The sequence below is a fragment of the Colletotrichum costaricense genome, assembly GCF_030867565.1.
Source record: "Colletotrichum costaricense strain IMI 309622 chromosome Unknown Scaffold_25.1, whole genome shotgun sequence".
Classification (NCBI taxonomy): Eukaryota; Fungi; Ascomycota; class Sordariomycetes; order Glomerellales; family Glomerellaceae; genus Colletotrichum; species Colletotrichum costaricense.
This window is the reverse complement of record NW_026848254.1, coordinates 281590-305382: the sequence shown is the minus strand read 5'-3', so window position 1 is coordinate 305382 and position 23793 is coordinate 281590. Positions and strand designations below refer to the sequence as shown.

General features: G+C 50.2%; 9 protein-coding genes across 9 annotated transcripts; 6 read left to right on the top strand and 3 right to left on the bottom strand.

Moving 5' to 3' along the window:
* Positions 1-301: 301 nt before the first annotated feature.
* Positions 302-1617, top strand: CCOS01_15703 (uncharacterized protein; the record flags this gene model as incomplete). The annotated part of the gene is made up of 2 exons (XM_060463841.1): positions 302-1355; positions 1424-1617. 2 exons carry the CDS (start codon positions 302-304, stop codon positions 1615-1617), a joined length of 1248 nt encoding a protein of 415 aa, XP_060305596.1.
* Positions 1618-1792: 175 nt separating this feature from the next.
* CCOS01_15702 (S-methyl-5-thioribose-1-phosphate isomerase) lies at positions 1793-2956 on the bottom strand (the record flags this gene model as incomplete). The annotated part of the gene is made up of 1 exon (XM_060463840.1): positions 1793-2956. One exon carries the CDS (start codon positions 2954-2956, stop codon positions 1793-1795), a length of 1164 nt encoding a protein of 387 aa, XP_060305595.1.
* Positions 2957-3538: 582 nt separating this feature from the next.
* On the top strand, positions 3539-8253 carry CCOS01_15701 (uncharacterized protein; the record flags this gene model as incomplete). The annotated part of the gene is made up of 3 exons (XM_060463839.1): positions 3539-3572; positions 3673-6506; positions 6556-8253. The coding sequence occupies 3 exons, from the start codon at positions 3539-3541 to the stop codon at positions 8251-8253; spliced, it is 4566 nt and encodes a 1521-aa protein (XP_060305594.1).
* A 744-nt stretch (positions 8254-8997) lies between these two features.
* On the top strand, positions 8998-9288 carry CCOS01_15700 (uncharacterized protein; the record flags this gene model as incomplete). The annotated part of the gene is made up of 1 exon (XM_060463838.1): positions 8998-9288. The coding sequence occupies one exon, from the start codon at positions 8998-9000 to the stop codon at positions 9286-9288; it is 291 nt and encodes a 96-aa protein (XP_060305593.1).
* Positions 9289-10342: 1054 nt separating this feature from the next.
* On the top strand, positions 10343-11110 carry CCOS01_15699 (3-oxoacyl-(acyl-carrier protein) reductase; the record flags this gene model as incomplete). Its single annotated transcript, XM_060463837.1, has 1 exon — positions 10343-11110. The coding sequence occupies one exon, from the start codon at positions 10343-10345 to the stop codon at positions 11108-11110; it is 768 nt and encodes a 255-aa protein (XP_060305592.1).
* A 183-nt stretch (positions 11111-11293) lies between these two features.
* CCOS01_15698 (uncharacterized protein) lies at positions 11294-13266 on the bottom strand (the record flags this gene model as incomplete). Its single annotated transcript, XM_060463836.1, has 5 exons — positions 11294-11511; positions 11609-11713; positions 11801-12531; positions 12607-13032; positions 13109-13266. 5 exons carry the CDS (start codon positions 13264-13266, stop codon positions 11294-11296), a joined length of 1638 nt encoding a protein of 545 aa, XP_060305591.1.
* A 2854-nt stretch (positions 13267-16120) lies between these two features.
* On the top strand, positions 16121-17831 carry CCOS01_15697 (uncharacterized protein; the record flags this gene model as incomplete). The annotated part of the gene is made up of 4 exons (XM_060463835.1): positions 16121-16246; positions 16304-16922; positions 17018-17670; positions 17727-17831. The coding sequence occupies 4 exons, from the start codon at positions 16121-16123 to the stop codon at positions 17829-17831; spliced, it is 1503 nt and encodes a 500-aa protein (XP_060305590.1).
* Positions 17832-19276: 1445 nt separating this feature from the next.
* Positions 19277-21102, bottom strand: CCOS01_15696 (cytochrome P450; the record flags this gene model as incomplete). The annotated part of the gene is made up of 6 exons (XM_060463834.1): positions 19277-19692; positions 19756-20340; positions 20394-20462; positions 20520-20604; positions 20664-20789; positions 20842-21102. 6 exons carry the CDS (start codon positions 21100-21102, stop codon positions 19277-19279), a joined length of 1542 nt encoding a protein of 513 aa, XP_060305589.1.
* A 357-nt stretch (positions 21103-21459) lies between these two features.
* On the top strand, positions 21460-23386 carry CCOS01_15695 (O-acetylhomoserine (thiol)-lyase; the record flags this gene model as incomplete). The annotated part of the gene is made up of 7 exons (XM_060463833.1): positions 21460-21663; positions 21731-21814; positions 21876-22235; positions 22293-22713; positions 22779-22923; positions 22981-23074; positions 23135-23386. 7 exons carry the CDS (start codon positions 21460-21462, stop codon positions 23384-23386), a joined length of 1560 nt encoding a protein of 519 aa, XP_060305588.1.
* Positions 23387-23793: the final 407 nt, after the last annotated feature.

Genomic DNA, 23793 nt, shown 5'->3' with positions numbered 1-23793 from the left:
GCAGATATCTGACTCTTATCACTCATATCGCTCACTTTATCGCACTTCCCGTCACCGTGATTGAGGCTTGAGCTCCCAGGCTTACCTTACCAGGTCGATCTCCGCCCACTTCGTTCCGACACCGCTCCGTTTGCGGTTGCACCATAGCCAAGTCTCCGGGAAACTCTCGCGCCCGCCGCCGGCCATTGATGATTTGTAGCGGCGACCAATCTCTCCAATTGAGACCTACATCCTTTGATCAATGCTTGTGAGCCGTCAAAAGCAGCCAAATTTTCTATAGGCTTGAAGCTCCGCCACCACCATGCGTGTCTCTCAGCTCATGACCTTGAGCTCTGTGCTCTCCCTTGCCGCCGCCTCTCGCATCCAGCAGCCCATCGGCGTCGAATCTTCCCCGCCAACGCCTCACTCACCCTCATCCGCCGCTCCTTCCTGGCGCGACGACCTCATCTCTTTACATCGATCCCTCATTGAGATCCCCTCCATCTCAGGCAATGAGAGCGCCGCCGGGAAGTTCTTGGTCGATTATCTGACCGGCCGCGGCTATGTCTCCTCTCTGCAATTCCTGCCACCGCGCAACAACAACACGGAAGAGACCCCGAGGTTCAATGTCCTGGCCTGGAAGACGAACCAACGCCACCCCACACCTCGCGTTGTAGTCACTTCGCACTACGATGTTGTGCCGCCTCATATTCCTTACGGCATATCCGATGACAAAATCACTCCCGACACTCGTATTAGTGGAAGAGGAAGCGTTGACGCCAAGGCTAGTGTTGCGGCTCAGATCATTGCTCTCGAGGACCTGTTCGAGGCCGGCAAAGTCAACCCCGAAGATGCCATGCTCTTATTTGTCATTGGTGAGGAGGACACTGGCGATGGAATGCGTTTCTTTTCCGATTCCCTCCAAGCAGCCGACCCGCCGGTGCAATTTGAATCCGTCATCTTCGGAGAGCCTACAGAGAACAAGCTCGCTTGCGGTCACAAGGGCGGTGTCTTTTGCGATATCTCGGCCAAGGGCGTCGCTGGACACTCTGGCTACCCATGGCTCGGCAAGTCGGCCAACGAAATCATGATCAAGGCCCTCGCCAAGATTATCACGACAGATCTCGGAAGCACTGACAAGTGGGGCAACACCACCGTCAATGTTGGCCAGTTCAACGGCGGCGTTGCTCAGAATGTCATTCCTGCCTCTGCTCTGGCAAGGATCGCGGTTCGGGTTGCCATTGGCCCCGAAAAGGACGGCGGCAACATTGTCAAACAGAGAATCCAGAAGATTCTCGACGAAACCGATGCCGAGTCCCTCGAGTTGACCTGCACCCACGGATATGGCGTGGTGGAGGCCAACTGTGACGTTGATGGTGAGACCCATGCACTTTAATCAAGCAACCTGTGCAGTTTGAATAGTTACTGACGACTCATCATCCAGGATTTGACACCCTTGTGGCCAACTATGGAACTGACATTCCTAACCTCAAGGGCTCGCACACTCGCTACCTGTATGGACCAGGCACGATTTTGGTTGCACATGGCCGCAACGAAAATATCACCGTTGCCGAGCTTGAGGAATCCGTGGGAGGTTACCAAAAGCTGATCCTGCATGCTCTCAAGGACTCTGCTTAGTATCATGCGACAATCTTGAAGCAGTGTCCTGCTAATACGCTATATCCCCTATAGACAAAATTCAATTTTGAACATACATCGGGCTCCGAGCTCCAGCTCCAGCTCCAGATCCAGCTCCAGTCTCTAACGCAAAACAAATATCATCATCATCTACGCTTGAAAGGAGAGATTCCCATCACTGGGCGACCACCTGCGCCCATCTCTCGGGCATGATGTGACGGAAATCAAATTGACCCTCGTCGTTCTTGACAACAGCACCCTTCTCCGTAACAACAGCATCGATCAGGTCGTGCGGAGTAACATCAAAAGCAGGGTTCCAGACGTTAATGCGCTGGTCCGCCGTCGCCACACGCGCTGTACGAGCGATATCGACGTTGCCATCAGCCTGGACGATAGCACCGGAAATCTGCGTGAGCTCCTCCCCCTTGCGTTCCTCGATCTTGATGCCGGCGCCGGTCTGGGTCTCGAGGTCGATGCTGGTGGTGGGAGCCGCAACAATGAACTTGACGCCGTGATGCTTGGCCAAGACGGCGAGCTGGTAGGTTCCAATCTTGTTGGCAGTGTCACCGTTGCGAACGACACGGTCGGCACCTACAATGACAGCGGCAATGTTCATCTTGTCCTTTTGCAAGTTGAACAGCGCGGCAGCCATGGAGTCTGTGATGAGAGTGCTGGGGATCTTTTCGTAAACAAGCTCAAAGGCGGTCAGCCTGCTACCCTGGTTGTAGGGTCTTGTCTCGGTGCAGTAGGCGTGCTTTAGAAGGTTGTTGGACCAAAGTGTTCTGATGATACCGAGGGCGGTTCCGTGACCAGATGTTGCCAGAGAGCCAGTGTTGCAGTGAGTGAGGACAGATACTTTGGCATCAGGTGAAGCACCAGCGACCTCTCTCAACCATTGCGCTCCATGGTCACCAATAGACAGGTTGGTCTGAAGGTCTTTTTGCAGAATCTTCTCGGCTTCCTCAATGTATGCAGCAATGACTGTCTTGGAATCATCCTGAGGCGCGCTCCTAACGCGAGCCTTTAGTTGGTTGATAGCATTGGTCAAGTCGACAGCAGTCGGTCTGCTTTCCTTGAGGTAATCCAAACGCGAGTCGATGTAAGTGACGGCATCTTGGGATGAAGAGGCGGTGCAGCTGCCGTTGTGTAGCTCGACAGCGTGGGCGAGGGCGGCGACGATAGCAATGGCGGGGGCACCACGAACTCTCATCGACTTGATGCAGTCAAAGGCCTCCTCGCTGGTGGACACCTCATCGTAGTGGAATTCATGAGGCAGTCTCAGTTGGTCCAGGACTTCGAGACGACCCCGAGTGTACTTGACGGCTTGGAGTCCAGACATGGCGAAAACAGAGAAATTACGATGATGCTGTTGGAGAAAGAAGTAAAGCTAAAGTCTTTTACTTCAAGAAATATAGGGCACTTTATCGCTTCTTGATCCAAGGCAGAGGAGGGGCATTTCTCCCCAAAGCAAAACCAAAAAAGATTCTGCCGTGCCCCTCCATTGACGTTCAGCAAGCAGCGTCATCTTGGGCCAATCATTCCAGCACTGGGTAGCACACCGCTCTCGGGGAATCATCGGAGGCAGAGCTACCTTTGTACCTACCTTACATTATCGAGGTTCCTAGGTACCTCTAGGCCGGGGCCGACTAGAGGATCCCGCCGTTGGCTGGCGCATTTCGCCAGCTCCCATCCTCCCGCCCAGTGCTCCAAGGCTCCAATTCCGACAAACGGGACCGAACCCCTTTGATGTTCCAGCTCCAAGCTTGCTGAATTGCGCCCAGCGTCTCCACCGAAGCTAGAACCTCACCGAGGCGAGTTGTACACCTTGCATTCGACCGGCACCCACCCGCCGCGCAATTTAGTAAATGAAGCTGCGACGGACCATGTAATTTAAAAGTCCAAATTGGAGGAGCCGTTCAAGATGGAGCGGCCTTTTTCAACCTCCAAAGTCACAGGTAAGCTCTACCCGTCTCATGATCCCGTTGTTATCTCGTCGGCCTACTAGTCGTACCTTGACTGCGCTTCCCCCCAACTGACCAAGCATGCTATTCGCAGTCGAGTACTTCGATCCCCACGACGTTTACAAGCTCGTCACCCCGGGCCTCATTCCACGACTGCCCCTTCGAAATCTCCATTGGCAGTCGCATGCTGGACCTTTGCGCTCGATCGATACCCTCCACGTAGAGCTCACGCCCGCTGGCGGAGACCCAGCTGCCCCAATCTCGCCAACCATCTCCCCTTCGCTCCGCCGGTCAGTAAGCGCCGGCGCAAAGGACGATGGCTTCCAAACGCAGTCTATCGGAGGCAAAAGCACGTCTTCAGATATTTCCGATACCCCAACGATAGCGGCGCGACAGCCTGGCAAGGAACGGCGCCACCAAATACCCGGCCTGAGGCGGACCCCTTACCTCAAAGTCCTGCTCGTTCGATGCGACGACAGCGATACCTACAAGTCCCAAACAAGGGCAGAAATCAGAGAATGGATCAAGAAGAATACACCGCCTTCGCAGTCTACCCGGAAGCTGAACACACAAGAGAACCATGATGCATTTGAGTTCCTGATTATTCATGTCGTAATACCCAACACTTTTGCGGCAAATCAACCTAGGGTCAGCGGAAAGGGCCTCGATGCTGCCGAGAAAGCAAGATCGTCAAGATGGGGCTCCGGATCCTCCACGTTATTGGAGAAGCTTCGGTCCGACTTCAACAGCTCTAGCAAGGGCGCGATCGATCGTGTGGCCCAGATCCGTATCGGCATCAACGACGTTCCATACGATGTACTGCCTCGAGTTGTTCCTGCCACGCCAACCGGTTATACCGAGTCGCGTCAGGATGCCGAAAACGCATGGGATGACCTCGTTGGCAAATTCAAGGAGCTGATTCTGTCATCCTTTGACATGAGGGTGTCCCAGTACGAGGAAGACATCAAGGAGAAGGATGCTCAGCGGGCTCTACCGGGTTGGAACTTCTGTACCTTCTTCATACTCAAGGAGGGTCTTGCGCGTGGGTTCGAGAGTGTCGGTCTTGTAGAGGATGCCTTAGTTGGCTACGACGAGCTCAGTGTCGGTCTCGACACAGTCATCCAAGAACAGGCCACCTCCGGAGATCCCCAGACCCATGGGGGCTCTCTATTGAGTCACACGCAAGACCTCGTGAAGCGAGCTGAAGCTGCCGTTGCCGCACTGGGTGCTGAGGACGGCTCTCTAGAGGATGACCAGCCTGTTGATCTACAGGCCACGGATGCCTCCAAAACCGACAAGTTCGACGATATCCCTATTAGCGCCACAAAGAAGCCGTACCGCGAAATGATAGTAGCCAATAATGTGTCAGTCTTTGACTTTCGCTGCTACATCTTTGCGAGACAGATATCGCTGCTGCTCCGCCTTGGCAACGCCTGGTCAACTAGGGAAGATCTCCTGGCAAAGCTTAGAGAGCAACAGGAGTCTGTCCTTCACGGCGTTGCACCGCAAGCGCCGCCCCCAAAGCAGACAGATGAAGCCGAAAACCTGTCCATGTTGGCTGAGATCTGCCGAAGGACCCTAGAATTCGTACCGGCTGTCTCGCAAGTTATGAGAGCCGACATCTTGGCTGCGCTGAAGAACAAGCTTACCGAGGAAGATTCCCCGATTCTCAACCCCGTCCTGGCGGAGGCTATTGATAATCTTGTTGCATCATTCGCATTCTCCGTCGCGCAGCAGATTCTTGCTCAAACGTCGAGCAAAGCACTGCCCATCCCCCCATCGAGTTTGACTCCCTCCGACGGCCATGAGCCAAAGTCATCAATTCCAGAGTTGAAAACCATGCTACACCCGGCTCGAAACTCGTCTTTGCGTGTAGGAACGGGTTCCAATACAAGTACCAGGCCACCGCCCAGTCCTGGAGTGTTTCCCGGGGGAACAGGCCCCAACCCTGATGACAATACAGCACCCAACGCCCAATTTCTCAAAGCTGGCCTAGAGGAACTCGCTGCGCGTCGGGCAGAGCTCTATGCTCTGTCTAGGAACGTCCTCCAAGGCAGCGGAAAAAAACGAGGCTGGGATATTGGATGGACATCTGCGCCGGTACTAGGGGAAATGGATGGCAACGACTTTGAAGACGTTGATCTCGACGGGGATGATCACAAGTCTCAGACAGATAACCCGGATCCGCTCTGTATAGGGCTGGCTGGTATCGAGAACGGTCTTCTCCACACTGCCCTCGACAATCGGGACGACTTCTATCGCCTGTACGAAACACTCACGGACAAGGCCTTGCGTCATTACACCGTGGCCAACCACACTCATGCAGTCAAGACAAGCATGGCCGACCTCGCCGTGCTCAAGTATCACCTTGGCGAGTACGGCCCGGCCGCTTCTTACTTCTACATGACCACTCCATTTTTCGGGGAGAACAGCTGGAGCCTATTGGAGCTTTCCATGCTTGTCATGTACTCTCGATGTCTGAAAGAGCTTCAGCGTAAGGATGAATTTGTTCGTGTGGGACTGAAGCTCTTGACGAAGGCAGCAGCCGCAGAAAATGAGAGGCTTCAACAGAAGAAGCCCTCGCTTGTAGCTCACTCGGAGGTTCAGTACCCCGAGAAAAGTGCCATCGCTGGCTTTCTCGATGAGGTATTGAGTGTAGCTAAGACCCTTTCCAACGAGGTCAGGGTGCCTCTGGGGCATCTCTTCACCCAAGTCGAAGTTGTCGGGCATCCAGCCTACCACACCGGCAAAGATTGCTTCTCTCTCACCATTAAACTAAGAAGCTTGCTCATAGATGACCTAAGCCTGGAGAAGGCCGCCATACGCTTGTCCAGGACGTCATCCGGGGGGACAAAGGAGGTTTGGTTACACACTTCCGAAGCGAACATTCTCAAGCCAGGGATCAACGAGTTGCGGCTTACCAGCACTGTAAGTAGTATGCTGACGATACGAGAGAAGCTGAACTAACAGATGCTAGACAAATGTCGCCGGTCACTACAGGATTGACCGGGCAGATTTGATTTGCAACAAAGTTGACTTACACTGGGAGCGGGATGTTAACCAAACACCCAGCAAGACGGCGCAGATCTTCCGTCTTCCCGACCTGGAACTCTATCGCCCCACTGGCGGTTTGAGTTGTCGCTTAACGGCGGCAAGAGACATTCAATTGGACAAGAACAATTCACTTGATTTGGAACTCTTGACGGGATGGAACACTATCAAGTCCTGTGAGCTTTCGGTCAAGCCATCGACTGGCGGCCTTCGAATCATTTCAACCGAAGCAACGTTTCTTGGACCTACACTAGAATACGAGAAGCCTTTGGAGGCCGGACTTTTCCGCTTCGGAAGCATCTCCGCGTCGTCCGCCATCAAAATGCGTTTCCCGTACACCATCGAGCAAGATGTTCCGAGCATATCGGCTAGAGTCGAAATAACGTACACTACAGACGAGGGCACTTTCACATACTCCAATGTGTTCTCAGTCCCAGTGGCACTCGCCTTGGGCGTCAATGTACAGGACGTTTTCAAGCACAACGCCTTATTCTCCCGCTTCAGCGTCTCAACAGCCTCGTTGAGCCCACTCAGAGTGTTCAAAACACATCTGATCGACTCAGATGTCTTTGCTGCCCATTCTGCAGCTCCACCAAACAAGTCCATCATGGTGTTTCCGAAGCAGCCTGCCAGTTTGCTTTACAAGATCACACGCAAAGCTTCAGGCAACACCACACCCAAGACCCAGCGGACCCTGTATCTTAAGCTTCATTACAGCGTTGTCTTGGATGAGATTATTGCCCTTGTTGAAGATTCCCTGTCAAAGTACATCGAAGAATCTTCTCTTTCCTCCTTCTCAGGCCTTTTGATCAACCGCGTACTGGCAGAGGTGCGGTCTAGCCTTTCGGCTTATGACTTGGAGCGAGCTGCTCTCCTCGGCGAGGTTTCTACGGCCTTCGTATCGCCTTTACTAACAGGGAATATCTTCAGAGGTCTGGGCACAGTCCCGGGCGGCAAAGAAGACACCTCTAAAGCTCTTCAAGCATTCCTTGTTTCCTGGCAGTCAACGTATCCAAAGTTAACCATCAAAGGAATCGAGTCTATCAGTCGATCAATCCTCATCCCTGTCGACGTCCCCTCCATTCCCGTTTTCCACTCGGTCGACATTCAGCTTCCGCCACCCGACGAACAAATAGCAGGTTCGACCCTGGCCGTCAACCAGTTGCTGTCTGCTAATCTACGTTTGCGCTGGACTCGCATCTGGGATACGGCTGTCAGTGATGGCAAAGGCATCAATAGGGACTACGAGTTCAGCTTTGATGTGACTGGTCCAGGAGACACATGGCTCATCGGCGGCCGGAAGCGCGGCAACTTCAAGAGCCTGGGAGTAGACAAGTCGGACGCCAAGTTTGGAGAATCCGAGTTGCATGTTCCCGTGCTCATCGTACCGCTGCGCGAAGGACGGCTGCCCTACCCCAATGTGGAGATTCGCGAGGTCAAGAAGGAGGAGAATGACGAGACAGCTGGTCATCATGAGATCGATTACCAAAACATTGGCGAGACAGTACGGGTCGTTGCTGACTTGCAGCGGGTGACCCTAAGTCTAGATGCTAGCGGACCCAGTGGTGGTCCATTGGTTCTCGAGAGCGAGCGGCGCGAGTTCCATCATCGGATCTTACTGTGATGATGCGATAGATGTCTTTCTCCAGCCATTTACCTGGCTGTGTATGATAGATAATGAAGAATACAACATGAATAAGTCGAAGCCAATTCGCATTGGATTCCATGAATAGTGAGCTGAGATAATGTTTATGGCCGTGCCGGCAAGCGCGCTGCCGCTCTTCTCGGGGTTGCCGTTCTCCCCCTATCAGCTTGCGACAACTTCACGTTGCCCGACGAATCCATGTGACTGCCCGCTCGTTCCACTTTGAGGCTCCGCGATGGCTACCAAGCCAATACGTGTTTGCAAGCGACCAGCATATCCACTTCGAGCCCAGGACAGGAAGGTGCTTGAGCTGTGCCTCAGTCCTCGTGACCAGCTGGGCGTTGCTCCCCGCTGCGCCGTAAAGTAGTCAACTAACAAGGCCTCATTCGTCACCACGGAAGTGGCCGGCACTTTATTCACTGTGTCAATGCACCTTGGCAACTGGAAGATCCAGTTATAATTATCGGCTACGACAACGCCTCTAAGAGAGGATACATGTATTCGACTTGAGTCTACAACAAATCAAAATAATAACCACTTGGCGCCAAGAAAACACCATTTGTGCCAGCACATCACTGGAGACTGCTTCTCTGCTCAGAACCAAATCATATCAGGACTACCTTCCGCCCATACTTACTCTGAACGAAACTCTCGCTACCAGATCAGTCCGATCGAGAGCTGTCTACAAACCATTTTCTCTGAAGCACAAGCGTTTAGATCAATATGTCTGATCAACTCAGCAAAACCGACAGTCAAACACCGCTTATAAAGCACGAAACCTCCGAGTTGAAGCCAGCATCCACGCCGAAGAAAAGATCACTCTATCAACGCATGCAAGACCGAAACCGAGTTGAGATTTCAGAGGAGGAATTGCAAAAGTACACGGGAATGAGCAAGGCGGGTCTGCAGGATTGGGCCAAGGGCCGCCCGGGGGTTGGAGCAAAGACACCCGCTAACACGGGGAAGAAATTTGAGTCTTGGGAATCTATGCGTGTCACTACAGGGATTATGTGACGTTAGTGATTTGTATTGGTTGGGTTTGAGTATATAGTAACTGAGTTGCATCTTTTGATGATAGTCAACCCAAAACACTAAGTGAATACGTAACAAATGGTATGAAATTCGTTGTAAAGTCAACGGCTGGAACACATGTTTTGAGATGGGCTTATGATGCTCCTGGTGCCGAGTATGTGGCAAAAGATTTTCAGACCACATAAACTTCCATATTGAAATTTTGATTCATCTCCCCAACGACTAGGGTACGACAATGGCACAAAGACCTTCTGATATCATGATCTACCTAGAGTCATTCTAGACCCACTACGTACTCAGGACCTTTCAACCCAACCACAGGCCGCCGTCAGAATTGATTTAGCATATTGATGCTTCCGATATCTTCCCCGAAGGTCACAGAGTTGCTATTCTTGCATCATATTCGAGCACTGTGGGTGTGGTGTAATGCCTATCTGATTTCCAAAGAGAGAGATTAAATGCGCATCAAATAGGCTTCGATGAGTTTGCATGTAAGAAGTGAGTATATGCTTGACCAGGCCATCCCATATTGCTTTTTTAATATCAGCAGAAGCCGCTTGGTTTTTAATCATGTTTCCCCCAGTAGCTTTAACTGCTGTCCCTCGAGCGAGTTGCAGTGTGGTCTCATCATTGACCCCGGGTTCGAGAAAATTTTTCTCAGACCACCCCTTCAGACGATACCAGGTGAGGCACGTCGGAGGGACGACGCAACTATTCTGCCGTATTGCTTGAGGACCCGAGCAGCGGGACGGCAAGTGGACTCCACGCCATCCCCCACTTTCCGTGCCGGGATTCGATACCACGTCGGCAGTGGGTTTGAGGGGCGGGAGCGGGGGATCGACACGAGCCGGGGCAAGCGACCATCGTGGTTCTGGGCTGAATAATACGAGGTTCATGTGTGTTACAACTTGAGAAGGTCCCAAGTGATGCTGTCAAACATTTCAAAATTGAGTACTGCTAGTATTTACATAAAGTCCGCTTATCAGATTGCGAATCTGCCTGGAACCACACCCTTCCCCATTCAAGCTCAACCCTCATGGCCGCAAACCAGAGTCTCGCGGGCAAGATTGCCGTGGTTTCCGGTAGTTGCAGTGGTATTGGGCATGCAATAGCGAAGGAGCTCAGCGCTCGAGGAGCCCACGCCGTAATCAACTACCCAAACGCCTCCCTAGCAGATGAAGCGGCCGCAGCAGTGGCGGCACTTTCCACCCCAGGAATCGCGATCGAAGCCAACATTAGCACTGTGGACGGACCGAGGAAGTTGATAGAAGGTGCAGTTGAGGCTTATGGTCACATTGACATTCTTGTCAATAACGCCGCAATTGCCATCAATTTGCCATTTGAGGAACAAACGCTCGATCACTGGGATTCTTTGGTCAATCTCAACGGTCGTGGAACATTTCTCTTGACGCAGCAGGCTCTGCCATACATTACTCGTGGAAGTGGACGCATCGTCAACATTTGTTCCATTAGCTCCCGCGCTGCCCCTCCTCTACAAACTATTTACGCCGGGACCAAGGGGATGGTGGATTCCTTCACCCGGGTTTGGGCAAAAGAGCTTCCCCCAAAATATGGATGCACCGTCAATGCTGTGTCCCCTGGCCCTACTGCGACGCACGGGTTCTTGAGTGCCGGAGAGGAAGCCATGAAGGTCCTAGGGCCTACAATTGAAGCAACGCCGGCGGCGAAAAGGCTAGGCAAGCCAGAAGAAATAGCGGATGCTGTGGCGTTTCTTTGCGAAGAACGATCCCGATGGGTCAATGGAGAACACATGTTTGTCAATGGGGGGCTATACATGGACTGAAAGCGACGAGGTTGTCGGAAAAGCCATAGGAAATTGTCACGTTAACCTAAGGCATATATGTTGAAACAAAGCGAACAATTCACTAGTTCCCTCTTGCCTTTTTCCTTCCAGATATCGCCCAAGTATCTACCTACAGCGACGAAGGATTTTGCGGGCACTGAATGAAGCGCTTGCTACAGTAGCCTATTCGCCGACCTCCCGATCTGGGTGCCAGTGCAGGAACTGCCTGGAAAACTTCCACTTCCATGTTGCCTGTCGCATTCGATTTCCAAAAAAGTAAAAGGGTATGGTTGACAAGAACACAGCCGCCGATATACCCGCTAAGGTTCCAAATACGGAGAGATATCCTGACTCTTGGACCCAAACATTCACGTAAAAGCTGAGAAGAAATCCAAAAACGGCTACTGGAACATCAGCTACATGAACCCAAAGAAACGCCCCCTCAAGAGTCGTATCTCACACAAATATGCCATAGGCACATCTCAGGAATTGGCTCACCTTTGAAGAAAGACTGCGTTACTATAACCTCACCGGCTATGGGCCGATAAGAATCAAGAATATACACAAGAGCCACGTTGTTTGATTGAACAGTGGTGAAGTTTACTATCCAAGTTAGCTTGTGACGCCTCAATATCCCTTCCATAACATATGCGTATCTAAAGAGACCGAGAGGAAGGCGGATAAACGTACCAAGGCCGATACCAATAGTGGGACAAATCCAATGTAATTTCTTCTCGAAGCCTGCCCCGTATAAGATGCATGATAATGGACCCGTGATCAAGCTGATTATCATTGCAGGTAGCCGCATTTCGGGGATCCTGGTTCCGCCACTCCGAATCGTCAGTTTGTCTGCCATCCAATCTGTGAAGTGTCCCCCGCAGAAGATGGCTAAGAAGGAGCCAAATATCGTAGAGAGATACGTCAAACCGGATTGCCAGGTATGAAAACCGTAGACCGTCGAGAAAGCATTCGAGAAGTTCGCAGATATCACAACGATCATGCCAGTGGTGATTGCGTTGATTAAGGTCGCCCAGAATACGGCTGGCAAAGTAATGGCGACAAGAGGACGGAACATCAGAGCCAGTAGAGGTTCGCTAGTGTAAGTCCCCGAGAAGACTGTCATAGTCGCCAAATAGGTCTTCCACGTCGATGGAGATGACGTGTGCGAAGAAGAAGGAGGGCTCTCAAGACACTGAGAAGACGGCTTGGTGGATTCGTGTCTGGATGGTACCACCTCTAGCTCCGTTGCATATCGCCTTCGATAGTGTGTTTCGGGGAAGGTGAACAGTACTAGAACCGTACAAGTTCCGACGAAGGCAGAAAATACCCAGAATATCATCCTCCAGCTGTAAGTTTGTGTGATCAGGCCCGAAAACACCACGCCCACACCAACACCCGCAGATAAGGAACATGTGTAGATGCCAATGCAGATTGTCAGAATCAGTTCATCCTAATTGAGGCGCTCCTGGGATGTAAGCAAAGAAGGATAGACTGACACCATGGCACGCCCGCGTTGGTGCAAGAAGAACAAGTCAGTGATTGTCAAGGGTGCGACGATTTCTGCAGCAGCACAAGCAAAGCCGAGAAAGAGCCTGCCAACAAGTGCACTGCCAAAAGAAGCCGCTGCGCCACTCCATATACAACTTGCCGTAAGTAAAAGGTAGGACGCGATGTAAACGGGCCTTCTGCCGTATTTGATTGCCAGAGGCACCCAAATAAGATTGCCCGCACCAATCATGAGTGAACACCCGGTTTGAAGGTATGATGCTTTAGCAATGTTGTTTGGCACAGTGTCAGGCCCAGGGCCGAAGAATTCGAGAGTGATCAACTCTAGGGCAACAGCAGGCCCGACAATGACGGCATGGGCGAAGAAAATTCCAAAGCATGTCAGCGAAAAAATGTAGTATTTGCGTGTTGGTGACCTGGTACGTTATGATTCAGCGCAAGTCTCCCTCAATTCGTGGTATTCGTAGCAATTTGGAATGAATCAACACTCACCAGTTTAAAGGATCGTTGGGGTCATTTGAGGGCGTGGGTACCAGAATGATTTCATTGGTTTCATTGTGGCGAAGCTGAACTGTTCCCAGCGTTTGTTCTTTCAACTTAGTGTCCACATCTTCTTGCAGCCGAATCTCCTGAACAGGCAAGATTGACATCGTGTTACTTTTGCAAAGAATACCACGATAGTCGAGAGCAGAAACGAAGTGAGATGGATGATATGATCACGGGTGAGGAAAAGGGGTCTCAAGAGCGTCCCGGGCTCGCCCAAATGGCTCATATTTAAAGACAGACACTACGATGACCGAACCCTGGGAGGTATTGGGTTGCAAATTTTCCAAAAACAGTTGTATAGAGGCCCCGGGACCACCATGAGGTTTCATTGAGAAAGCATGAGGAGTGTCGGGATGTCCTGCTGAAATGCGGGGGTGGGGCCTCGGGGCGTGATAGCTGAGGTTCGTTCTGTGTTGGTGGCGACAGGATATGTGATTGGGAGTAGCCACCAAGGAGGAAGTACCTAGGAAAAATGACATTTCCTGTCACCCATCTGAGAAAAGTGAGGTATAGTTGGCAGGTTACTTGGGCAAAGTCACCGGCACGGCGACACCCACTTTACCGAGAGGCTCCAAGAAGCGCCGTACCCCAAACGCAGGAGACATTACGAGTTTCCTGGCATAGGACCCTAGATCATGAATGACTCTTCGCGAATAATGTCATTGCTCATCCGGGACAAAAGGCTGCCTGTATTGAATTGCTATCGTCAAGGACTGCGTGATGCCAACTTTCGAGCTTGAGGTACGCTGAAGGAATGTGCCTACCTTAGTTGACAACCTTTTAACTAGATTGAAACAAATCGATCTTCAGAGACGCACTAGTGGGAGGACGATTCAATTATAAGTGTAAGTAATCAAATGTGGATACGTCTCTATGCTCCCCATACGCAAGGAGTCAACGATAGAAGCTCTATCCATGTTCCATAGGAGGGCAAGATTCAATCTGTGAATCCACCCCAAAAGCGTACGGGCTGAGATACCGTCCTATCATTCAGAGCCTCAAACCAAGGATTAATAAATGAGTTTTACGCCAAGTTCGAAATGCTTGAACTGTCAGCACGTCGCTATTATACTGAAACTGCATAATTGGTGAATATCTGGAAACTTTTCAATAAGTTGATGTCGTGTCAACTTGAAGCTTAAGTTGCTCGTTCATCTTCAGAGTCGAGTTTTTATTTGAACGTCAGTTGTGTTAATTATTTATGAAAGCTAAAATCGACTTTTGAATAAGCAAAGACTCATGAATCCAGGAGCACGAATTTCGAGTTTGCGACATTCTGATGCACTACAGAGGCCACTGCGTCAACTTGATTCCAATATTGGCATCGACAGGTTCAGGATCTAACCAAGTAGGCCAAAATGGGCAAGTCACAGGACTCGCAATAGCCAGATATAGCATTTGAAATAGCTTCTCAAAAATCGTTCCCCAGCGGTCTTGCAGTTTGGGCTCATCGAAACAAAAATCTTTCATATTCAAGCGCCCAACTCAAGCAATTTGACCAATCCGCCGAGGCATTTTGAACCACCATGTGGGCTTGTCATTGCATATTGATTCATGCGGTGCAATCGACTGCTACTAGTAGGTCTGAAAGAGTGTGAAAATTGCCTCAATCGCTCACCATTTACTCCTTGAAATCCTGAGGCGTACGGAAGTACTCGAACCCAACATCTAGAGACATCTAGAGGGTATAACCCCGCGAGAAGTCAGGGTTTACTTAACGTGTGGAAATGAATTCCATGCTTTACTACCCCTGTTCGAAAAACGGTCCATTATTACCCCGTTGCACATCGCAGCGCGTGTTTTCCACCTCCCCGGGACCAAGATGGGAAAAGCAGCGTGGCGAGGCTATCGTATTTCTTCGGCATACATCCTATTTCGTCTACGGGGTTCTCGCCTAGAAATCACTTTGCCGATCTTGCGAGTACAACCCTGATATTGATACGACCTGTCAATCAAGAAGAGAGGGGCAGTTGGGGGGCAAGGGAAACAGCGGTGAACGATCGAGGGCCACGCGAGGGGCGCCGAGGAAGTGGATAGTTTCATTCGACTGTTGCAGGGTTATGCACGGCTTTCAACCCGGACGGAATGTCGGCCTCGATCGGAGGTCGGTGGAGCAAGCAGACAGTGGAGATGGTAGAACGTGGCTAGGCCCGCTCCTTGATACGCCGAGACTCGTAGTCTCATCCACATACATGATATTCAGGGTCTTCCAGAAGGGAACTTGAGACGACGTTTTGTATATGAATAACTCAAACTTTGAGCACGGTTGGCTCGGTCCGGGGTTTGCTCCCAAGACAGCAATCCCAACCGTCCAGCGAACTTTGAGCTCTGGCATTTATGCCTGACTACTGTCGAGCTTTGTGAGGGATGGGACACCGGACGAAGATGTTGATTTTGCCTGACTTCCTAGAGAAATTGAGTTTTGCTTTGTGATTAGTGACACGCTCCGTATTGTGTGGGAGCCGGGGTAGGCATCGCGGGGAAGATAACTTGGGGGACTCATGTTTGGCAACCCGGGCCTCGGTCTATCATGATAGCCGCTGTCATGGCGCCATCCCGTGATGTGGGATATTCGTGTTTTGAGCCAGGTCCGGACCACTGGGTCCCAGTGGACAAAACGACTCGACAAGTGGTACGAGAATAATGCAAATTTGGGAATCTTCATCCTGAAATGACCGCGCGAGGGAAACTTTATTTAGAGTTCAACACTAGGAATAAAGTTCATCACCTTCTATCTCAAGACATTCAGCGGAGACGCAGCTTAGACCAGAGTTACATCAATGGACAAGGCACCCTGCATTCCTCGGACTCCGCCTCACGACATGCAGATGGTGTCTATCGAGCTTTCAGATGGTTCAAATTGGAGATATTCTGCTCCAGAATGTGGTGATATCGTTCGTCTAGTCCCAACTTACCGAAAACTTTCTGAGTTAAGACGCAGAACTCGGCTCTCTCGACATGTTTGCGACGCTTCGAACCGAAGACCGAGATGGAGAGGTCGTATGCATTTCAAGTACACATCAACTACCGCAACCGGGTCAGAACACAAACCATTTTGCTTGTGACGGCTGCCGAGCAAAGAAGGTATAATCGATTGATTGACTGAACCTCATGAGAAACCGCGCTGACCTGCTCACTCAGTTGAAATGTACTGGACACAGATTTGGCTGTCAACGATGCCGAGACCGAAATCTAGCTTGCACATATTCCAATACTCTACCACAAAGGCGTCGCAAAGGTGGAAGGCCCCCAGCGCCGCACAAAAGCGCAACGCCTCGCGAGATCACGCCGTCTACGTCAGAAGAACCGCCGATGATGGTCCCTTCTGAATCACCCCAAGAGCGATTACAATCGGCGCAATTGGAGCAGTTGTCTGAACCCAAATGTGTCTCAAAGGGTGCTGCATCGGATCAAATCTTGTCACCGGAGCGAGCCGAGATTGACATGGACTCCCAGTCAACCAATTTGCTCATCCAAACCCCGACATTCGTTGGCTCGGGCCAATCACCAAGCACCCTGCTGGAAGAGGAGTCGTCTGGCACACCGCCTGACTTTGAGGATCTGGCTCTTCCAGATTACATGGAGTCAGACTTGCATGAGTTTGATATGGACGACTTACAATTACTTGATGCCGAGATAAACTTGTCCGAACAGGAAGCTGAAGGCCATGACCTAAGCAAAGCATTTGCATCCAGTACAACCCCGTTCAACGTCCAAATCACACGGGAAACTAGCTTTGCTAGAAGCAGCTCATCGTCAGGTGAGTTAGAGCTCTCCAGCTTTCAGCTACGCAATACTGCTTCTGAAAGCTTCCGCCATTGTCTAGATCAAATGATTGATGCTAAGTGGATGTAGATGATTCTCAATGGAATGCTGTTCAGCGGTCCAAGAGCAATCACACAAGGGATGACACCTCTCATGATATCTCTCATGATTTCGTTGCCCCTAAACGGGCGCCGTCTAGTCTCTCATCGCACGGTATCAGCTCCACGGTGCCTTTCACCCCTCACCACCACCCACACAGCTTTCCTTTAAATGCCCCAAGTCCGTTGCTTGTTAACCGTAGCCATGGCAGCCAAATCACTGGGCCGGGGTCACAGACGAGCATCGCAGCCACAGCGCCTTGCCGCTGTGTTGGCGTAACGCTGAATTTGCTCGAAAAAATGCAGACGCAGAGCAAAGTAACAACCTTTTGCATGGCGGAAACCTCCCTACATCTGCTTAAAAAGTCGATAACCCAATGCCGATCTATAAGTCATTGCTCTTCGTGCCGGAATCGTTCTAGGGTAATGACATTCTCAATATTGCTAGCCGAGAAGATTATGGCTATATTAGAGGATATTGCATCTGTGTGGGAATGTGCTTCTCAAGCCTCAAATCTCGGAGATGACGGGAGAATTGAGGCATACGGTCATGCACACCGTTGGATTCCTGTATTGCTGGGACAGTATCAGATTGATACTTTCCATGAACGTTGCGAGATTTTTGGTTTCTTGATTCTGCTGCAAGTACGGCAGCTTGGAGGCTTCTTGGAATCTTTGCGCAATTCAGTTGACAGACAGAGGTGGGCGCCACACCAGAATTCGCTACGGCCCATCTGTCTCCGTCTCGAGGAGCTACAAGAAGCTTTGAGCGGGCATGCATGAGACGTATCTACTTTCTATCTTGAGCAGCTTCTTCTACCTACATTTTCGAACAAGAAAGCGGAATCTTGAAATACACATCATGAGATGAATCGAATATTCTGACTCGAAAGCCAAACGAGTGCAAAATACACCTACGTTGACTAATCAACCTCTGCCCGCCTCGGGATTACAGACACCACTTTCTTTGGTTACCTCAGGGTTACGGACATATTTCGCCAAGCTTTTGCAGAGTCTCCCTTCTCCTGGCCTCGGTCTCAGCCGCTACCCGATGATCTATCCGAAGATGATCGGACCGTTTCTTCTTATAAGGACCTCTTCCCCGTAGATTAGCCGATAATCCTGGCAACAGCCGGGAGAGCGAGTCATTCGAATTGAAGATCTGATTGGACTTCAAAACAATTGTGGATGTATTGGCTTCAAGACGGGTTCAAGGTTTCCAAGCCCGAAACCTTATTTCTGACTTCCCCGGTCCCATATGCATTCGCAGAAGCTTAAACATACGAGTGTTACGCTTGATGAGCCACAACCGCCGGAGCACTGTAACAGGTCTAGCGTTCCATCAATGAGAAACACACCCTGAAATTGAACAGCTGTGTCAGCCTCAAGTTTGCTAAAATGGAACGTCGCCGAGAGGCCTAGATCTTGGTCATTCGCCAGCGTATCAGTATGCCCACGAGTCAACATTAATATGTATTGCGCACACGTTATAGAAGTTGTCCAAACGCCCGCTCTGCCTCCATCTTATGCACAGGCCGTAGCCACTTCACACCTTATGACTAGGGCTGTTTCCAAGCGCTGCTGGGGTTCATGAGTGCGGCTTCCCCGGCTCAACTACCCTACAGCGCATCCACTTCAGTTACAACACATTCTGGGGTCAGCTACACCAGAGCAACGGCTTATGCATGCCGCTTAAAGTAAAAGTTGGCTATGTGGCAGAAATTCTCCAGGGAACGGCCACGATAGCTAAGAAGACATGGTCTGGTACACGTGGTCAAAAGGTTCCTCGCCATATCTGTCGCAGTACTGCGTACAGGAAGAGAAATCGGACACACCCAACACGGAAAGGTTCCGATGAAGATTGTTCTGCCCCGTTGAGAATTTGGAGTCCAGCCGTGACACAATGGCTGCTGCCACTGTCTGATGTGGCGTACATGCGACAGACTTGTTATCGCAACGACTCGAGCACGGAGCTCCCTTACGCTGTCAAAAAACTCAGACCACTGGTCAGTGGGTGGATATCTAGATTCCAGGAAGTCACTCGAAAGCTAATGTATGATGAGAAATTGCTTGGGAACTTGGAGCTTGTTCTCTCAGAAATAAATCGGCTTTAGGTTGGGCCCTCCTTGAGTGAACTTGTAGTGGGTGACACACTGGAAAAAGAGGAAAACGCGTTGAGACGATTAGCCGGTTCCATTCAGTGCACCTCCAAGCGGTTCATTGCCACGCTAAAACTATCTAAGTATTCGCTCTAGAGTCTCTTCTTGAACTCCACAGTCGCCCATGGGTCCGGTAGATATTGTGTTTCCGCTCGTACACTTTGCGGGCGTCCCTGTCCATGTGTAAATCGCATCTCGTAATTTTTCAACAGATGGGCCATTATGGCCTTGATCTCATGAGCCGCAAAGAAGCGTCCTGGACAAGCATGGCGCCCGTAGCCAAAACTCAAAGATGTCGGATTCGACGCGACATACTGGGCGCGACCGTTCATATCTGAGCGCTCTTCTCTCATCCTGGCAAAGCGAAACGCATCGAAAGTTTCGGGGTCCGGATAAAAAGATTCATCCATTGTGATAGCTTGCGTTGGAATCCCAATGGTGGTATGAGCTGGAATTGTAAACCCGGAGGATAGTGTATAAGGCCGGTGAATCACTCTCTCGAATGTGACTGCACACGTTGATGTATTAGGTGACCACTGTGAAAGGCTAGGACTCGTTGGGGTGAACGTACTTAGAAGGAGAGGATTAAATCTTTGGCTCTCTTTCATGAAACTGTCCATCTTCACCATTTTCAAGAAGCCCGATTTTGTTATCAAATCATCGTTGCCAGTAAGGCTCTCGACTTCGTCCCGCAATGTTTCAATGATTTCAGGACGTTCGCATAGGTCGTAAATGAGCTGTGCAGGTGCAGCTGCACTCGTGTGTATCGCAGCAAAGCTTATCTTCAAGAGAATACTGGCCAGGAATGCCATGTCACGTTCTTCGCCCTTCGCCTGCTCGGCCATCCAATATAGAAGATCTTCAGCTTTATCTCCAGTGCGAAGGCGACTCTCGAGCAGTGGAATAGCTGCAGCTTCTGCAGCAGCGTAATGGCCGGCGATCTTAGCAATCTCCGGAATAAAACGAGCTGCAAGTGGCTTCAGGAACTCGGGGTATCTTTTCAGCTTCTGAGCGCCAATGAAGCCGTCAATGGCAAAGTCGATAGATGATTGTACCCATTCTCGATTGTGAGATAGAGTGGTGCCACCGAACATACAACTCGAGACTCTTGCCACAATCTGCGTCAATGTGTGCACGACAGGGACGGGCGTCCAATCTGTTCGGGTTAGCGGAGAAAACTCATTCGTCAAGGCCATAATTATTGCAAACCTTCACAAGCAGGAAATGTGTCATTGAATGCGTCAACTATTTCTCTCTGCACTGCCGGCATTACGTCGGCTACAAATTTGTTAGAAAGATCATATCAACTCTCATGACTTATGTAGAACCACCTACCGAGATGATGATTCAGTTGCGCCTTAACAACGCGAGGATGCAGTGTCGATCTACTCCCCATAGTGGTGTACTTGCCCTCGAACATCTTTCCGGCATTAGAATCATCATGAATGAGTTAACTTAGTAGAAGGATGATCTCATTACCTCGATAAACGTAGCAACAAAGTCTACCTGGTCGATTGGGGCCGTCTTGAGCTCCTCTAAGTACTTCGAGGGAATCATCAGACGTTCTCCTAGTGGACTGGGGACGTAGAAGAAGTCGCCTTTCGCCTAAACACTGTAAGAATGACTCAGGTATTTTGTTCTTTAGGAGGCAACATACGCGCTTGTACCCTTCTTGAAGCATTTCTTTTGCATTTTGGCGAAACCGCTCTCGATTTGCCTTGATGCTGTATTTAGCATTCCCACCCACGACTAGAACACCAGGAACGAGTTTTTGTTTGTCTGGCAAGAGTGCGCATAACAAAACGATCAGTCCTACAGTGAGACCGAAAAAGGTCATGGCCAAGCTGTGGTTTCCATTGGTATAGTCGTGAGCATAATGCCGTAATAGAAGGCTATCGAGATCAAAGAACGATTTCATCGCGATGTATTGATGGCTTCATGAAAATCTGGATCGAACCGCGCGCTTGAGAAACCGTAACCGCTTGGCAAAATCGGCTTATACGTCGCGGATACTGCCTGGAAAAAGCTCGGAGCTTGCGAGGTTTGAATCGTTGGGCTCGGGCTTTTCCCGAAGTATGCGAGTTCCGAGGTGTCGGCCGCCGCAACTCCCAACAGGGAAGGCAGCCGAAGCCCGGATAAGAATAACTGAGATCTCAGCAACACCATTAGTGAACACCCGGACAATACTAGGCTTGAAGTATAGATATCTATCACTTGCAGCTCTAACTTGTCCGACATTTCTCCAAAACATCAATTTCAAAACCATCTTCTCACCATGGGAGAACCGATCCATGACATTCCGTTGGCGAGCTCAACCCCCGTCTCTCTTAGCGTTTTACCTGAGGGGCACGATGCTTTCCAGCCCTACAAAGTCGAGAAGTTTGACGACGGCCTTCGATATGACACTCTTCAAGTTCACGGAGGACACCGACCGGACATAGAAACACATGCTCGGGCAGTCCCAATCTATAACAGCGTGGTGAGCCTTTATATCTGATTATCCCCGATGGGTCATGGTCAATTACCTAACTCAAATACTATCTCAGTCATTCATATTCACAGATAGTGAGCATGCCAAGAGGGTGTGTGCCACCCAAGAAGCAGGCTACTTCTACAGTAGAGTATCGAACGTAAGTCTTTCATGCCTGTTATCTTGGTAATTGTCTCAATTTTACTGAAACTTATCCGCAGCCAACGGTTGCAGTCTTCGAAAAACGGGCCGCCGCTTTGGAAGGAGGCACTGCTGCTGTAGCCACAGCCTCAGGACAGGCAGCAATTTTCAACACAATCATCGGCCTAGCAGGAGCCGGTGATAATGTTGTGGCCTCAATCAACTTATATGGAGGCACCTACAGCCTTTTCAAGACACTGCTTCCGCGACTTGGTATCACTGTGAAGTGGGCCAAACAAGAGACCAGAGAAGAGTTTGCCAAACACATTGATGAAAATACCAAGCTTCTCTTCGTCGAAAGTATTGGAAATCCTCGCTGCAGCATTCCCGATCTTCAGGGATTGGCAGATGTGGCACATGAGAACCACGTTCCATTTGTGGTAAGTAGCAAGAAACTTATAACGAAGGGCCAATCCCAAAAGCTGACACAGTGAAAGGTTGACAACACATTCGGAGCCTGTGGCACATGGTGCCGCCCTATTGAATTTGGCGCCGACATCATCTTGCATTCCGCCACGAAGTGGATGGGTGGTCATGGTACCACCGTCGGCGGAGTCATCATTGACTGTGGCACTTTCGACTGGGGTGCAGCGGGTCACCGGTTTCCTCGTATGATCAAGAAAGATAGCCCAATGAGCTTCTCATACTGGAAAGCCTTCGGCAATATCTCGTTTGCGATGGCGATGAGGATTGATATCTTGATGGAGGTTGGGTCAATACTGAGTCCAGCCTCAGCACAGCAGCTGCTCATCGGAATGGAGACACTGAGTCTACGCTGTGAGAGACACACCAAAAACACCATGGCTGTGGCTCAGTTCTTGGAATCACATCCAAGAATTGCGTGGGTTAACTACCCCGGTAAGTTAGCACGTTAAATTTGTCGGCACAAACTCATCATTTGGATGTCCTAACAAATCGGCTAGGCTTGGAAAAGAATCAGTATCACGGCAACGCCAAAAAGTACCTCAGAAATGGTTACGGAGGCGTCCTTTCATTTGGCCCCAAGGGAGGAGACGTCGCTAGCAAGATGCTTATGAATTTTGTCAAGGTTATATCCCATCAAACAAAGTAAGTAAAGATCAGCATTATTAAAGAACAGAGGATTTACTAAATCGTACGCAATAGTGTTGGAGACTCAAAGACTCTGGCCACTCACCCTTGGAATTCCACTCATGTCATCATGTCCGAGAAGGATAGAAGAGAGGCTGGAATCACCCCGGTGAGTATCATACATTAAATCAACTGTTGATGTTGCATTGACTGATGTGATCTCGCGCAGGCATTCATTCGATTCTCAGTTGGAACAGAGGATGTTCGAGATATTATCGAGGATCTTGACCAAGCCTTGGCACGGCTCCCGGATGACATTGTTCACGTTCATGATGAGCGATTGGAAGCTAAGCTAGCGGCTGCTATTAGTGGTGCAACTTCCGCTGCATCCATCGACAGCGCCGACTTTATGGACGCAGATGTTTCCTTGTCCAAAGCCAACGTCCCGCTTGGACGTCAGACAGCAATTGGAAACTGGTGAAAGAGAGCTACATTAGATGGAAAGGCATAAGGAGTTACCCGGTCTTACAAATTATACATATTTAGCCTAGAACTAGCATGAAAACGTTCATTGAGAGCCTTTTTCTTACACCATCTCAGTGGCTCGTACGACAAAGGACTTGATGCTTCTCCATCGTAGGTTCATCTAAACTTGGACAGAAATAGAGTCTATGCTATTGGAAAGGGAACATCGATGCCGAAAAGCAAATGCATGGCGTCTCTCAGTATGTCATATGCCTTATACTGTTGTAATCTCACGGATGAAAAATAGAGGCTGTCATACACAACATCATACAAAGTTCAAATGTAGACTACTGTATACAAGACTTTAAGTGAGGCAGGTGAAGTAGATACCACAACAAATTATTCTAGAGTAACGAAGCTGAA